This window comes from Heterodontus francisci, chromosome 26 (assembly GCF_036365525.1).
Source record: "Heterodontus francisci isolate sHetFra1 chromosome 26, sHetFra1.hap1, whole genome shotgun sequence".
NCBI lineage: Eukaryota > Metazoa > Chordata > Chondrichthyes > Heterodontiformes > Heterodontidae > Heterodontus > Heterodontus francisci.
This window is the reverse complement of record NC_090396.1, coordinates 26,556,681-26,573,847: the sequence shown is the minus strand read 5'-3', so window position 1 is coordinate 26,573,847 and position 17,167 is coordinate 26,556,681. Positions and strand designations below refer to the sequence as shown.

General features: G+C 43.1%; 1 protein-coding gene across 1 annotated transcript in view; it reads right to left on the bottom strand.

Moving 5' to 3' along the window:
* The window catches only part of LOC137384540 (glucagon-like peptide 2 receptor), a 78,027-nt gene extending 73,371 nt beyond the window's left edge, over window positions 1-4,656 (bottom strand). The window contains exon 1 of the mRNA XM_068058682.1: window positions 4,317-4,656. Within this exon, the coding sequence (XP_067914783.1) occupies window positions 4,317-4,421 (105 nt within the window). The 5' untranslated portion in view covers window positions 4,422-4,656. The remainder of the gene's footprint in view (window positions 1-4,316) is intronic.
* Window positions 4,657-17,167: the final 12,511 nt, after the last annotated feature.

Sequence of the window (17,167 nt, the reverse complement as noted above, 5' to 3'; positions counted from 1 at the left end):
CACTGTTGCTGGGTCAAAATCCTGGAACTCCCTTCCTAGCAGCACTGTGGGTGTACCTACCCCACATGGACTGCAGTGGTTCAAGGAGGCAGCTCACCACCACCTTCTCAAGGGCAATTAGGGATGGGCAATAAATGCTGGCATAGCCAGCGATGCCTACATCCATGAATGAATTTTTTAAAAAAAACCTTTTTTTTCAAATATCACCATAGAATTATTGACATTCACCTGAGGGGCCTCAGTTGAACTCTGTCTCACCCGAAAGATGGCATCTCCAAAAGTGCAGCACTGCCTCCAGACTACACTGACGTATCAGCCTAAATCATGCGCTTAAATCAATGCGGTGGGACTCAAACCCATAACTTTCTAACCCAGAAGTGAGAGAACTACTGCTGAGCCAAGGGTCCAATGGCATAGGGAGAAACATATCCAGAGAGGAACTCACTGTAGTACCATCAAAGTGTATTTCCTCACCACTTTGGACAAGTGTCTTACCGTGGCTTCATGTCAAATCAGCAGTGCTCTCTTATAGGAGACTGTATTCTACCCAAGGGATGAACAAAGCTATGTATTACTTGGCAGCCTGCCATTATCTCTTCTGCATGTCTGCTGAAACATGGCACATGCGTAGGGGCGACAACGTGCAAATGGGCAGTGAATCCACAAGCTTTTGAACAAACGGTGTGAGGAGTGCAGAGGCCTGGTCACAGAAAATGTAGACAGTTGATGGCTGTGCCCAGTTGCAAAGCATTGCCTAAACTGAAACAATTGCCAATCTGCGCTATTTCTTCTTGATTTACCTGGGTCAGATCAATCCAGACGCCATATTGAGTATTCCACATTAGCACAGATTATAATAGCAAGAGCTCTGAGCTATCTCATAGAATGATACAGCATAGAAGAAGGCTATTCAGCCTATCATGTCTTTAGTCCCAATTAGTCCCACTCACCTGCTCTTTTCCCATAGTCCTGCAGATTATTCCTTTTCACGTTTTTATCCAATTCCTTTGGAAAGTTACTGCTGAATCTGATTCCACCATCCTTTCAGTCAGTACATTCCAGATCACAACAACTCACTGCAAAAAAAAGGTCTCATCATCTACCCCCGATTCCTTTGCCATTTAATGTAGATCTATGTCCTCTGTTTACCAACCCTGCTCGTTGAAATAGTTTCTCCCTATCTACTCCATCAAAATCCGTCATAATTTTGAACGCTTCTGTTAAATCTCCCCTAACCTTCCCTGCTCTAAGGACAAAAACCTTAGCTACAAAACTACAATTCAGTATTTCTGGAAAAATACCAAGAGCATGATGTGGATGTTGGTTCAAACAGTACTGTGGGAATGGAATTGTTATGTAGCGATTCCTAATGTAGTGCCATCTGGTGTATGGGCTGAGCAATGTGATTAACAAGCACCAGCCATTGTCAGAGCTAAGTGCTGTATTTAAGGCTTTCTGTTTGGAAATACAACCTTGGAGCTCTCCCTGCTATTATTAAAAAAAAAGCTAAACACATGCTTTTTTATTCCTATCACAGGGGAGTCATTATCAGAAAGCTATCTGGTCCATGAATTGAAAGATAACCAGAATCTCTCTGCTGAACGCTCACATTTTTTGAAGTTGTGTATTGCTTTTAGGAAGCGGATTGATGTCGTGACCCAAAGCAATGTGAAATGTTTACAATGTTATAAAGGATCGAAAAACAAATGGGGAAAGAAACAGGTTCAGTGTGAATTATGGAAAAAGCTAAAAGATGAGAAAATTATTGAATTGGGTTATTTTATTTAAAGAAATGTCTTGTGGCATGGGACTTTTAGTTGCCCAAGCAAATAACCATTACAATATAATAGTTTACATGTTACATTTCTTACATCAGTGTCAATTGCATTTAATAAAGCAATCAATTTAATGAGGGGAGAGAAATAAAGAGAGGAATGATGGAAAGAAGAAACAGAGCGAGAAAGAGTGCATGAGTGAGACAAGGAAAAGACAGCAAGAGACAGAAAGAGACAATGAGAGAGAAAGAACAAGTGAAAAAGAGATAGAGAGGTTATTTTTCTTTTCATTCTGACTTAATGCTCAGTATTGTCCTGATCTGTTCTTGCATCACTGAGGGAGCAGACACACATATCTCACATTTGTTACCATTTAAAAATTGCTCAAAAAGACCAGGGGGTAGATGTTGACTTAGTATGATCATGTATAACGTGTGACAACAAATTGGCAGCTCGTTTAAATATCCCTCTCACGGGGAAATGGTGGCATAGTGATAATGTCACGGAACTAGCAATCTAGGGGCCCAGGCTAATGGCCTCGGGACACCGGTTCAAATCTCACCACAGCAGCTGATGGAATTTAAATTCAATTAATTAATAAAACAAAATCTGGAATTGAAAGCTAGTTTTACTTTCACGACACCATTACTATCAGTGATTGTCGTAAAAGCCCATCTGGTTCACTAATGTCCTTTAGGGAAGGAAATCTGCTGTCCTTACCCGGTCTGACCTACATGTGGCTCCAGACTCACAGCAATGTGGTTGACTCTTAACTGCCCTCTGAAATGGCCTAGCAAGCCACTCAGTTGTGAAGGGCAATTGGGGATGGGCAACATATGCTGGCCTTCCCATTGTCCCCACATCCCATGAAAGGATAAAAAAAATTGACTTCACTGGAAATAAAAATCCGGAGATATATAAAATGGTCTGCTGACTTGCTATCACTCATTTATCGTTACTGCACCAAATCAACATGTACCCCATAAAGTTTAAAAATCTTTTTTTCCCTCATTTATTTGTAATCAATTACTACAGACTGATCCTTCAAGTTGTTCGACAGAAACAATACAAAAAAAAAACTAACTTTCATTTCAACTTCTCAAAAAAAGACATCAGGAAATTATAGAATTTCAAACGATGATAATAATCTCATCTTATTGACATAGAAGATTTATTTAAATCAAAAAATTAATTTGGTTACATTATTTACAAAAAATTCTATCTTTTTAATAAATCAATGAAGAGTATCAGAGAACTTGCACTTAAATTATTTATACGTCCTGCCTTTTTAATGTTATTTTTGACACTGGATGAAATATTTCCTTCATGTGAGGTCTGTCGAAAATTGATATTTAAATTGAATTTGTTTTGATAATTTGTTATTCTAAATGTTTTTCTCATCTTTACATCTGCTCCATGGTGAAAAATGAAGGTTGTCAGTAATGTAGAACCACTAGATTAAATTGTGTATCTAACTTACTCTGATGATCTATTTACTTACAATCTCTGAAATCAAGATCACCGAAGTTGGTTGCATTTTATGCAATGAAATTTACATGCAAGTCATGTAACTTCCCGTTGAAGAGACAGTACATCCAGATATTTCGTAGGAGCTGAAACCAGCTGCTTACAATGTGGAAATATTCCCAGTATCAACCAGTAGCAAGATATTCAAGTTTCAAAACAGCAATCCATCTCAAGAATGAATGATTTTTGTGCTTGTGCCACTGACCTCAATTCTCCATTTAATGCATTTAATGGGAACAGTAGTGTACTGGTTGTTTTAGTAGACCAGTAACCCTGGACTAATAATCTAGAGCTCAAATCCTCGCATTCACTTTAATTTGTAAGTGCTGGGTTCTCTGATTAGAAATTGTTTGTCTTTTGTTGAAGATTTTTGAGAAAAGAATAGATTTCAAGAAGGATTTAGGTAGTTCAGTTGGCAGAACACCAGCCTTTTAATCTTGAGGGTTCAATTCCCTCTACTGCTGCTGTTCATAGATCTCCCTCTCCTAATTCCCGAGGTTCTTGCCTTGCTAGCAACTTCATAAAAAAGAGGGCAACACATTTGCTTTATAACTCACTCGTGCCTAAAAAGACTTCTGCTGTTTGAAACACAAGATATGTTCCAAAGAGGAAATATCAGGGAAAGCATACATAAAAAGCCAAGCTTTGAGCTTTTAATTTTTCCCCTTGCTCTGTTTTTAATGCACTACTTAAATTCCCATGGTATGTTAAAACAGATGCTCATCTGTTTAAATGGATTAAGGACTTAGTCAAAAAGTGCAAGCAAGCAATTAATGCAAATATGTTAACAAGCATGCTGAAAATAAAGCACATAGAAAATTAAAACCTTGTATGTTAGAGGGAAAAATTACTGCAAAATCCTGTGGTGCTCACTCTGCCTTTAAACTGACAAGTAGATCATCAGAAAACTAGGTTAAACTATTCACTGTGCTAATATTTTTTGTGTGGTTTTGCTTGTAAAAGCACTTTTTCTTCCTCGTGATGGTCACTTTGCATATACACAGATACACTCACCTGCATTATTTGTAGCAATGTCACAAAGAGAACTGAAGTTTGTAAACGATGCAGCCACCAGTTCGAACTTAATCCCTCATCCCTGCCTCTGCTGAAGATTCTCATTGCAGTTTCCTTCAGAATAATCGGTCATCAAATTGTCAAAGAACTTGCAATGCTCTACACGGCCCAAAACTTTCTGCACTTTTTCCAAATACTATCTATTTGAATCATTCAGGTAGCAGCAGTTTCCTTTAGATAGCTCCCCTTTCTTTATATCAGTCAGATGTTTTGAGACCTCTAGACCCTAACGTGATGAAATAGTTGAATTTTTCATTCATATCCAACCCAGTTTCAAAGCTAATGTGTTGAGGCAGAATATCCAATAACTGTTTTGGGATGCCTGTGAAGTCTCTAATCCCTAGAGAGAAAAGTCCAGCCTCTATCTTTGCACTATGTGTGTTGCCAGAATCTGCTGTCTGTGTCATACCCTCCCCGATTCCTAAACTTGTCTCTACCAATCATAGTCAAAAAAAAGCAGTTACCATAGAAACATATCTACACAATCACCATTGCATTTGCATATAAAGTAACAATCTCTGTCACTCACTGGTGTCCTGATTGATCCATAGAAGACGCAGGCACCTTTAAAATCAAGCTTTACTCATCTCCGCTGAAGAATTCCTGAATTTTATTTGGTTGGGAAATTGATAAAAACTGATAATTTTCCTGCATCACATCTTAAAGAAAGAACATGCATTTATATAGAGTCCTCATGACATTAGAACATTCCAATGCACTTCATTGTTAATGAAGAGCTTTAAAAGGTAGTCACTGATGTAATGCAGTGAAACATGGCAGCTAATTTGTGCACAGAAAGCTCCCACAAACTGCAACTAGATAAATAACCAGATAATCTGTTTTTAGTCAGTAACATCAGGATACATACTGATGAGTCTTGATATTGACTGCAGTGATAGTGTTAAAATGGATACATCACATACATTGAGCGCAAGATACTGTTCATAGTACATACTGCAGAAAGACATTTTAACATCAAAAAGTTCATATTTCCACTAGACTGGAAACATTTGTGCTTCACAATACTATGGTAGGAATATGCAAACATATGGTTTAGCAGCTAGAATTTTACAGCTCACCATCCCTTGAAATATATTATTAATGGCCCATATTTTGCTGCATTAGGGCATTATACACGCGCCCTGTTAGTTAAGACTTTTCCCTCAGTCTTCAGCTGAAAAATGTCGTGCTTTGCAAGTTGCTGGAAGTGTGAGCTGGTAACAGCCCGCTGAGGGCAATGGACACCTGGGACCTTGGTGAATAACGGGATCAACAATCTATTTCCTGAACAAATGAAATTTAAAGATTGAGAAAGAAACAAAGGAATGACAGAGAAGGAAATAGGAAGGATTAGAGTCAAACCAGATATGGAAAGAGAAATAAGGAGACAGAAAAAATATTGGATTATGAGAGAAAAAAAGAGACAGAAAGGAAAAGTGAGAACAAAAATTAAATTTAAAAATCCCTAACAACAATTTACTACATGTAGGAGTGAGACTCCACAGTTTAAATGGTTCTCTTTTTGAGCTAGAGAGGTTGAGTGGCATTGCAGAAAGATAAATCTTCTTATTAAAAGGGACTTACCCAGCTAAGTACTAGCCCTAACTTTCTGCGGCACATTTAATTGACATAGCGAACAAATGCAGCAATTTCTTGAAATCCATGGGGCAGTTAAGGGTGAACTACCACGTTGTCAAATCCAATGGTGGAGTGGTGCAAATTGTCCAGCAACTTATGACAATTCATAATTCACTGGGTATTTCTTCCTTGCCACAAATTTCTTGATGATTTACACAGTAATACCGGGGTGCACATTAAACTCGCAGTTATTTTGGCAGCAAAATCTGGACCAATGTATTGTCATGAACACATGCTAAGCGGAATGTTTTTTTTAATCCATTGGTTGGAAACCTGAATAAAAAATTTTAAAATGGTGATTGCTAGCAGCTAAAATGCCCACTGAAATTTGCATCAAAATCCTTTGCATTCCCCTGCATTGAGAGGGAGTTGGGATGTCTGGCCAGTCTCCTCCAGAACAATGACTTTAGAAGTTTGGAGTGCCTCACCTGACCAGTCTCCATTAACAAGATATTAAAGGCAATCTTAGGACATTAAAGTAGTGAAGACAGACCACACGAAGTTAATCACTTGAACAATGGGACCCTGTTGGAGAGAAGGGAAGTCCTAGACATGAGCTAATTAAGTTGCAAGAGGAAATACACATTGAGCCATCATGTGACAGGCCCACCATCTGTATATTTTAAGCTGGTGTTACAACCAGGTGAGAAATGTGTCTAGGGGTCTTTTGCGGTCTTTACCTGGTCTTATTGTAACAGGGTTTTATTTTTAAATACACTGTGTGTTTTGAGCTCCCCCTTTTGTGAATCCTTGTTCACAGCTTTCCAATTATAAGGCAAAGGAATGAGCACACCAGGTTGTCTTAAGTTTAAAGAAGAAAGAGTAAAATTTATTAAACCTTAAACTTAAACTCTAATATGGTTAAGGCCCACGGATATACGACGTGCCCATGCTAGCATGCACACATGATACACACATGCAAATAGGGACAGAAAAGAGCAGAAGAAAAAATAAAATGGGGAATTTCCAGCTCACTGTAGTCCTTTTGTAGGTAGTTCTTGCTTGTAGGTAATTCTTGCTTTTCGTTGGGGCCCTGTATTCTTCTTAAACCTTGTTCACTGTAGGAGATTTTTCTCTCTTGGGGTTCCTGTGTCTTCAATTGATTCCAAAGCTGGTGAAAAATGAGATGAAAGCAGACAGGAGAGGAGGTTCTGCTTCAGTTCCAGGAGCACACGGCTTTCTGACTTCGAACGTTGTTTTCTCCAATTTAAAACTTTCTCCGTTCCAACCTTTGCAACAGCCTGTTAGTCATGTGACTAAAACTGGTTTGATCACTTCTTCTGTGTATTGGGGAAGCAATGGCTGGGCCCCCATTGTTCCAACACTGTCGATTACTATGCAAATGTCTTTCCATTCAGGGGCTTGCAATTTTAAGTTTTACTGTTCATGTGGCGAAATAATGTGTTCCTCAGTCTTGGCAGGTAGCTGGGGGGGGCGGTGGGGTGGTGGGGAGGGGGGAAATGGCTTGCCTGACACTGGCGTTTTTTCTCTCTGCAGCAGACAAGCAACTGACACTGATCAGAAGAGACCCAAGTGGAGTTCCCTCTCTCTCTCTCCCCAGTCCACCTGGCAAGTTTTGAACGCTGCCTGCTGGCTGTAACCACCTAAGCATCACTGTGACAGACAGAGACCCCGTGAAGGAACTCATCCACATCGCTGTTTTCCAGGAGGACCACTGAATCTGCTGTCCGCATCTACAAGCTGGAAGCCTCAGGATCACTGAGTCCAGGTGGAAGGCAACGGAGTTACCAAACTCCACAGACTGTGTACCCCTTTTTATTCCTCTGGACTCTAATCCAACCACTCTGTAACCTGTTTGTGTGTACGGGTGACCCTCGAGTGTGTGCGTGTGTGAAAGTTGGAGTGTAGTTTATTATTTTACTCAACAGAGAGTTACTCTGGCTGCACAAAGAGGTGCTTGGCATGTTGAACTGACATGTCTCTGTCTGCTGTTTTAGTGATGAAGTTATCCATTTAAGCATTCATGAGGCAATGCTGCCAGCTATTTTAATGGAGTGTTTAACCCGTTTAGTTCAAATTAGGTGATGCCACTCTCAACAATGCGGAGGAATGTCATATGATTACCTGTTTGTAAGTGTTCATACACTAACATCACTAACAGCCATTCTGAATTTACAAAATATAGCTACTGAACATAAACTGATTTGAAACATTCATGGCATCCTAACAAGCCCTTCATGCCCCATGCCGTACCTCATGCCACCTCTTTGTGCAGCCAGAGCAACTCTCTGTTCAGAATCCTCTCCCACTGCCTCCTTTTCCTCCTCCTCTCTCACCTCCTGCTCCTGTTCTTCCTCCGATGAGCTATCTGCCTCCAGGGCCTCATCATCCTCAAGATCCACATCTCTCTGGAGGGCCATGTTATGGAGAGTACAGCAGATCACTACAATGCCAGAGACTCTTGCAGGAGGGTATTCCAGGTCGCCACACAACCAGTCCAGGCACCAGAAGCACATCTCCAGAAGCCCGATGGCCTGCTCAATTATTATCCTAGTGAGCAGGTGACATTGGTTATATTGCCTCTGTCTGGGGTTCCTGAGGCATGGGTAGCCTCTCTTCATCCCTAGCCATCCCTTGTCCCCGAGGATCCAGCCATGAACTTTGGGGGTTGGAGTGAAGAGCTGAGGCAGCCTGGATTGGCAGAGGATTAAACAGTCATGGCAGCTGCCAGGAAAGTGAGTGCACACATGGAGGAAGCTCTTGTTGTGGTCACACACCAGCTAAATGTTTAAGGGGTGGAGGCCCTTCCTGTTGATGAATCTGATTGGTCGGTTGCTGGGTGCCCTGATGGCCACATGGGTGCAATCGATGATGCCCCACACCTGGGAGAATCCAGCGATGGTGGCAAAACCCACTACCCTCTGTCCCTTTCGAGGTCGCGTCCATCATGAAATGAATGTGCTGTCCAGCTCTGGCAGTGACCTGTGAGATGTAGTAGTGTACAGCTGTTTCGGAGGTGCCACTAAGGTTTGCAGCTGATCCTTGGAAGGAGCCAGAAGTGAAGAAATTCAAGGCCATGTGAATTTGACGGTTACTGGCAGCGTATGGTGACTAGTGCTGAGAGATGCAAGGTCTTCAGTGACAAGGGCACAGATTTCTGTGACCACCTGCCTGGAGAGTCGCAGTCTCTTGCAGCACTGGTCTCGTTCATCTCCAGGTAACTCCATCATTCCTCTATTTCCTCTCCTGTACCTACCTACTGCTCTCAGGCTTCCACCCTTCCTGCAGAGGGTGTTGCTGCTCATTGCACTGGGCCCAAAATCTGAGAGTAGTGCCACCATTGCCAGCTGCAGCCTTCCTGTGCTCAGCTGTTGCCCAGTTCTCATTGGCTGCCTTGCCCCTGCTCTTCTGCCCCCAAAATGTCAGGAAGGCGATGCCCCCCTGCACTGCCCACTCTCGCCATCACCTGCGCTGTGTCAAGGGCATCTGTTTCCCAAAGGCCGGGTTTCCCACTGTGCCATTGACCCTTTTATGGGGCTGAGGTGATTCCCTGGGGTGGTCATAATTGTCTCCCCACTCTGTACCCAGGTGCCTTCAGCTGGTCAGTTCCAGGCAGCGTGTGCAACCTGTGTGTCCCTGTGAAAATTTCAACAACCCCCTTTAACAAGTTCAGAATGACTTCTTTAGTTACTTTAATTGGCCTTAATCGAGGAGCAGGTGGGATCGCAATCCCGATCCTGCCCTCCCCCAGCCCTGGTGAACATTGTCGGCACCAGGAAACCGACACTCCGGTCAGCGTCTCTATTTTCAGGCCCTGTCACTTCTGTTCCTGTCCCCAGCGGGGCCTGAAAATTCACCCCAATATCTTGCTCTAGCTCATTGACTACTGTTCAATTACAAGCTATTCCTGTTAACTCAGTCTTACAACTGAGCTCAAGTAGTGTAAATATGCTATATGCAGACACTCTATAGCAATGGTATCCCAGTTATGGTTTTCAGTGTTCCTGACAGGATCTCGACAGCAGCAAGCATTTGAATGGTGATATTCCCAGCATGACAATCAAGCTGCACATTCTTTCTTACTGCAGTGAGTGAATTGCCTCAATGATATGTTGCATTGTATCTGGAATCACGAGGATACTAGCAGTGATCAACAACCTCTTGCTTTGTTTGCTCTTGCTGCTCCTGCGTCACAGGGAAACAAATTTAATGACTTGCTTAATTGAACAATGCATTAGTAACATAAATAGTTGTCAAGGCCAAGATACACCTCTTAATTTGCCCCACATAAATCTCATCTCTTAAAAGGTAATGATGCACACTACCGTGTGGCTACTCATGATTTGGCAGCTCTCCAGTACTTCTGTCCTCTGAATTCACAGAGGAAGACTTCATTACGGCTCCAAACTAGGGTAGACAGAAAATTAGAGGTTTAGGCCATAAAATTTGACTCCTTAGCACCCATTTTTGGCACTCTAAGTGCTGTTCTGGCTCCAAAGTGGCATCTGTGGCAAACATGCACACTTCTGATGTGAGCCGTGCAGAAGCCATTTTGGTGAGGGTGTTAGTACGTGTACAGAGGACATGTGCTGGAAGAGTGCAGGGTAGGCAGATCGTGACGTCAATTAGCGTGAAATGCTGATTTGACACTAGCACTGCTGTTTTAGAGTTCAACACTCAAGCCAATGCTCTCTCCTAACCTCTCACAGCTGAATACACATCAAGTGGCAGGCAGGACCACACCCACCCCCCCACCCCCCCACCACTTAAAGGGATCATCAACTTCTTACAAGATACTTGTTGATTTGCTGTGATTGGAGGATAGTTTGAAGGTTTCTAGAGCTCTGTAAAGTTGCGAAAGTCTGCAAGGAATGGTGTGGCATGTGCTGAAGGACTTTGAAGTATTCCATATAAACCACTTGCTCCCAGACATGCGACTACAGCATGAAAAGAAGAATGAGCAGTGCCGAGACAAAGCAGGACAAGTCGCTGGAAGAGGGAGGAGGAGGGGCAGAAGGGCTCTCAGCAGGTGGCCATTTGTGCCTGGGATGTTCAAGGAGCAATTCACCTGCCTGAACCAGAGTGAGGAATACTGTGTCAGACATCTGCGCTTCAGTGAGGCCAGCATAACTGAAATCTGCCACCTGCTGCAGCCAGAACTGCAACCTCAAAGCAAGCTGAAGACAGCATTGCCAGTGGCTGTGAAGGTGATCATGGCCATGAACATTTATGCATTGGGCTCTTTCCAGGCTGCATCGGGCAATATTCGCAACTTATCCCAGTTTGCCATTTACTGTTGCATAAGTCACTGCATTCCAAAATAGCTGAATACATTTCCTTATCTCTTGCCAGAGAGAAAGCATGTGGCTTTGAGAGAATTTCAGGCTTCCCCATGGCAGGTTTCCATTGACTGAATACATATCACTTTTTGGGCATTGCAGGTCAACTCTGAGATGTATCGCAACCGAAGGAGATCCCACTCCCTCAACATGAAGCTGGTGTGCAACCATACGCAGCGTATCATGCAGATCAATGTCTGGTATCCTGATAACAGTCATGATGCCTTCATTCTGTGGCAGCCTGCTGTGTCACCTGCATTTGAGCCACCATGACAAACCAGAGAGTGGCCATTGGGTGACATGGGCTCTCTGCTGACCACATGGCTCATGACTCCAGTGCACAGCCCATGCACACATGGGTACCATGAATATAATGAAAGGCATGCTCCCACAGGATAAAGCAGACCATTGGCATGCTGAAACAAAGCTTTCGCTGCCTGGCTCCTCTGGAGGAGCCCTGCAGTACTTGATAGAGTGCATGTTGTTCCGACTGTGGCAGGAGCAATGCACTGTTAATTCAGTCCCATCACTCCACAGATCACAGCATATTATTTAAAGCTTTCCACCCAACCAGAAAATCAGCCAAATTAGAGACTCTAGTAACCCCAAACAAGACCAAACAAGGTATCTTCAGACAACAACAAATTAACTATTTATTAAAACTAAATCTTAAACATAATTAAGATAAACCTGTGTCTAGAGACCTTATAACTTCTTATTTTAACCTAACATCCCCATTCACACACATAACCTCAAAACTAACAGTTAACTGGTTTTAAAAAGTGATTTAAAAAAAAATATTCGCTGTTTCTTAAGGATAAATAAATAAGCAAGTCTTTGTGGGGTATATTCCTGATGGATGAGATATTCTAATGTGGAAATAAACAAATGCTTCTCGAAGTCTTGACGTGGATTTGATGAAATTGTACATTCTTAATCGGCATTCAAAACACTTCGACTGCAGCAGGCATCAAACACCGACGAAGTCCATAAAATACAATCAGTCAAGAGAGGTTCAATCTTGAAGCAAATACTTCCTGGCTTGGAAATAAAGAAAAGGAGTTTAACTACCTTCAGCAATACAAACGGTCTCTTAAAAGAAAGGGCTTTTTTTCCTCCTCAACAGGCAAGCAACTCGGCCTGTAGCTCCCTATAAAAATTTTGCTGACAGAATATAGTCAGCTCTATTAAAGCACGCCTCGCTGGAGAGTCTCTCAAAACAAACTGTTTCAGACCAGTTTTTGCCAGTTTTACACACAGTCAAATTAAAACATTATACCATGTGACCTCTCTCTCTCCTGCTGTTGCCTAGGTAACAAAATGCAGCTGTGGCACACTGTTTTCACAAGAGTTTTAAAGGCACAATGTTTTAATCTGAGGAGAAAAATAATTACAGTTCCATGACAATGTCCATGCGATAAGTTACACGGCAACCGGAAGCAGGAAGCGAAGGAAGAGGAGGAGAAAGAGAGGAGGAAACCTAAGTGCCTTTTTGTGCACCTTCACTTTTGTGAAGAGCTAGTTTGAGTGCTATAGCAGTAAACACAACCCCAGTTCCTCCTTCACTAACTGTCTTAGAATTTACCTTCCCTCTGTCACTATCACAGTGTACACTTGGCCACAACGCAAAAATAAAAGCAACACAAAATTCTAACATTCCAAACCAAATTTAGAAATTAAACTACGCCTATTGCATACAAAAGTCACTAATCACTCTTGTGCATTCCCTTAGGGCCAGTCTTGCGGGTGCCTTTGTCTGTCCTAGTGCTCTAAGCAGTGCTACCCCAGTGGCTGCAGCAGGGCTGATGGCTTCTGACTTCCGTGGGGCAAGAGTGTTGATGGCCTTGAAGGACGAGCTTGAGCAGCTCTGTGCCGAGAAGGCCCAGCTTCAGACTGCACCATCTGGGCATGGGCAGCAGCAGTCTTGCCTGGGCTGGCAGACAGACAACAGCAAGGGCACTGGCAGAATGGCAGGAGTGTGAGGACAATTGCTGTCATCCTGAGAGAGGTTTGTGCTCCAGGGAGCCACTGCCACTCCCCCAGAATGGTCCTCAGAAATCCTAGTAATTTGTTGGAGGACAAGTTGCTGGACTGCTGTGACACCCTGGAAGCCCCTTTTGAATATCGTTATCTGCAGCCATGATGGCAGAAATTTGAGCTTGTGTGACAGCAATCTAGCCATCCATGGCAGCAAGCTTAACTTGCATTACAGAAATCTGAGCTTCCCTTGCAGCACCCAGACATTGGGTGGCTTCTGCTTGTGTTGCAGTGGAAGCTGAGACATCAGCCATCCGACGTTGCATTATGATTGCATCCGCAGGTGAATGGAGTTGGCCACCACTTCTGCATTGAAAAGGATGTGCTCCAAGCTCTGAGCAAAGCCCTGTGCCAAGTTGGTACCAGACTCCTCCATGCTCCTTGACCTTGCACTGAAGCTTTCTGGCAGACCTGCCAATGCACCAAGTGTTTCATTGTGCATATCCATCAGCCTTTTTCTGTAGGTCGCCTCATCAACATCCTGATCTGAGTCCTCTGCAGTAGAATGCATGTACGACTTCACCCTCCGCTGAGCTGGCACCTGTGCTGGCTGCAAACCATTTGCACCCAGTATTTCATGATATGCAGATACCGGCTCTATGCTATCCTCTAGAATATGCATGGTGTCAGTATCTGAGCTTGTGGCTGTGCCTGTGAGAACAAGTAACAGCATTTCTTCCTCATCACTGTCTTCCTGATCTTCCACTTCTTGCGATGTCACCACTGCTTCTCTCTCCTCAGATGCTTCCAGCGTCTTCTGTTTTTGTCACTGAATAGATCTTTTGGACATCTCGACACAATAGGCTGAATTTTTCTAGCCCATTGGAGACGGGCTGGGAGGCAGGAGAGCTGGCAGTATGGCGTGGGAGAGGAGCCCAATGTCTTCCCACTGCCATGGCGTATTGCCAGCAGTGGGAACCTTAGCGGTGTGGCTGCTTGCTGGGCAGCCAATTGAGCAACTTAATGAACCAAGTAAGGACCATTTCCTGCCCCCGCAGCCAAGTGCTTCTTTAAATATTTAAATTGAACGTAAGGGCTCAAAGCCGTTTAAAAATGGCCTCAGTGCCTGTGCACAGGCAGATGACACCATTGCCGGGGACAGACAGTCTGCCCCCTCCACATCATCGGCAGGGGCGGTCAAATGAGCTGCCGCGCTTTGGATCACGGTGGCTCTGCGACATGTGGCCTACATGGGCGGACCGCCATTGTTTTTGCGGGCCGCCAATTTCAGCAGCGGGAGTATAAATTTCAGCCCAGGGAGTGACGAGGCCATGGTGGCATTTGAAAACAAGGATGAGAATTTTAAAATCAAGATGTTACTTCACAAGGAGCCAATGGAGGTCAGTGAGAACAGAGGTGATAGGGGAACGGGAGTTGGTGCTCGTGAAAACACGGGCAGTAGAGTTTTGGATGACCTCAAGTTTACAGAGGGTAGAATATGGGAGACCAGCCAGTGGTGCATTGGTATAGTCAAGGGAGTGAAGGTATAAATGAGTGTTTCAGCAGCAGATGAGCTGAGACAGGGGTGAGGTCGGTCAATGTTACAGAGGTGGAAATTGGCGGTCTTACTGATGACACGAGTATGTGGTCAGAAGCTCATCTCGAGGTCAAATGTAACACCAAGATTGCAAACAGACTGGCTTAATCTCTAACAGTGGAAAGGAGAGGGATGGAGTCAATAGCTAGGGAACAGAGTTTGGAGCAGGGACCAAAAACGATGGCTTCAGTCTTCCCAATATTTAATTGGAGGAAATTTCTGCTCATCCAGTACTGGATGTTAGATACGCAGTCTGATAGTTTAGACTCATTTGAACATTCAGACAATGTCACTGAGGGACAGCATGTAGATGAGAAATAAGAGGGAGCCAAGGATAGATCCCTGGGGGACACCAGAGGTAACGGTGTGGGAGCAGGAAGAGAAGTCATTGCAAATGATGCTCTGGTGACAGATAAGACTGGAACCAGGTGAGAGCAATCCTACTGAGCTGGACAACAGTGGAGAGGCATTGGAGAAGGATTTTGTGGTCAACCGTGTCAAAGGTTGCAGACAGGTTGAGAGGGACAAGGAGGGAAAATTTACCACAGTCGCAGTCACATAGATATCATTTGTGACTTTGATAAAACCTGTTTTGACGTTGTAGCAGGGGCAGAAACCTGATTGGAGGGATTCAAACATGGAGTTCCAGAAAAGATGGGAACGGATTTGGAAGGTGATAACACATTCAACGACTTTAGAGAGGAAACAGAGATTGAGGTGGAATGGTAGTTTGCAAGGGAGGTGGGGGGGTGAAGGGTTTTTTGTGAGGCGAGAGGTGATGACGGCAGGTTTAAAGGAGAGAGGGACAATACCTGAACAGAGAGAACCATTAATAATATCCGCTAACGTGGGGACCAGGAGGGGAGGTTGGGTGCTCAGCAGTTTAGTGGGAACAGGATCAACAAGAGAGTACTGTCACTATCAAGGTTTACAATTCAGGCTGTTCTCTGCAGTTTTTTTATTTGTGTTCATGGCAGATTGCAGTTTCCATCAACAAACCTGCATTCCCTATGAGCTCAACCTTATTATTTAAAGCATATGGTGAATTGGGGTAACATGCCTTAGGATATGCAAGGGCAGTCATGTAGGTTGCCTACCATGTATTCTTGATCTTCAACAAGTAGCATCATGCTGTTAGACCATATGAATCCAGGTTAAAACTGCACAAATGGTTTACCACAATAAATAGGTTTACATTGAAGTAAAATAAACTAGCAGACAAATAATATGCAACTTATATCCATCCCATAAAATAACAAAGTGCTTGAATCCTTTGAGTTTTAATGGACCATTGCATGCTGCACCACCAAGATGGCAATATTGCCCCATCAAGGTGACAATATCATATATCCCACCAGGCAGTAAAGGATGTTGGCTGCCTCTTGTCTGCCGAGCAATTGTATAAATGTGGGGAGGAAGGTTAGGAGGGCAAAGGGCAAGGAGACAACTGTTGGCCAGAAATCTGGCATTTTTACCCATGTTGCACACCATTTGGGAAGATAACCAATAAGCAATGACCAAGGAGGTAAAGCACATGCAACAAGCAATAAAAACTCCCACATTCTGCTTTTTGTTTTAGCATTTTACCAAACAACACACAAGGTTGAGCTTACATACACTGTGTGCATATGGGCATTGAGGTCACAAGCTCAATGTTGGTGCTTTTTACTCATTTTTTATTTACTGATCAGAAATGCAATTAGCTACACTTGGATTCCCAATTATCCACATGTGGCTTGTGGCTAATGTATTGGACAACATTAGTCCACATGACAAATATATGTCTCAGTGGCAAATTGTTTTCATTGCTCCAGTGTCACAGATATGCACAGGAGCTGTACAGACATCATAAATATCAATGCCAGCTTTTCTCTGGTACCTACTTGAGCAATGATGACCCTCCCACAATGTCCACTGCACATTTGTTGGTTCTGAAACAAATTTGAAACAGATTTTAAATACACACATATGGTAATTGCATTGATGTGAGTTAGCATTCCAATTTTACCTAGGAACAGAACTTTCCAGTACCAAGCTTGCCCTTAATGAATCACTCCCAGGTTACTAATTCAGCCAGAAATGGTACATTAGTAGCAAACTGTAATTAGGTCACTTTTACTGAGGTTTTTTTGTTGTCACTGAGATGAAGGCTATCAGTGTTGAGGAATGGAATACTTTTCTGCTTTTATGTGCACAATTCTGACATTAAATTTCCCAGATCAGACCTAGCTTGGACCAGTGCATCACAGTAGAACTGAGTGTCAGAGCAATACTGCTCG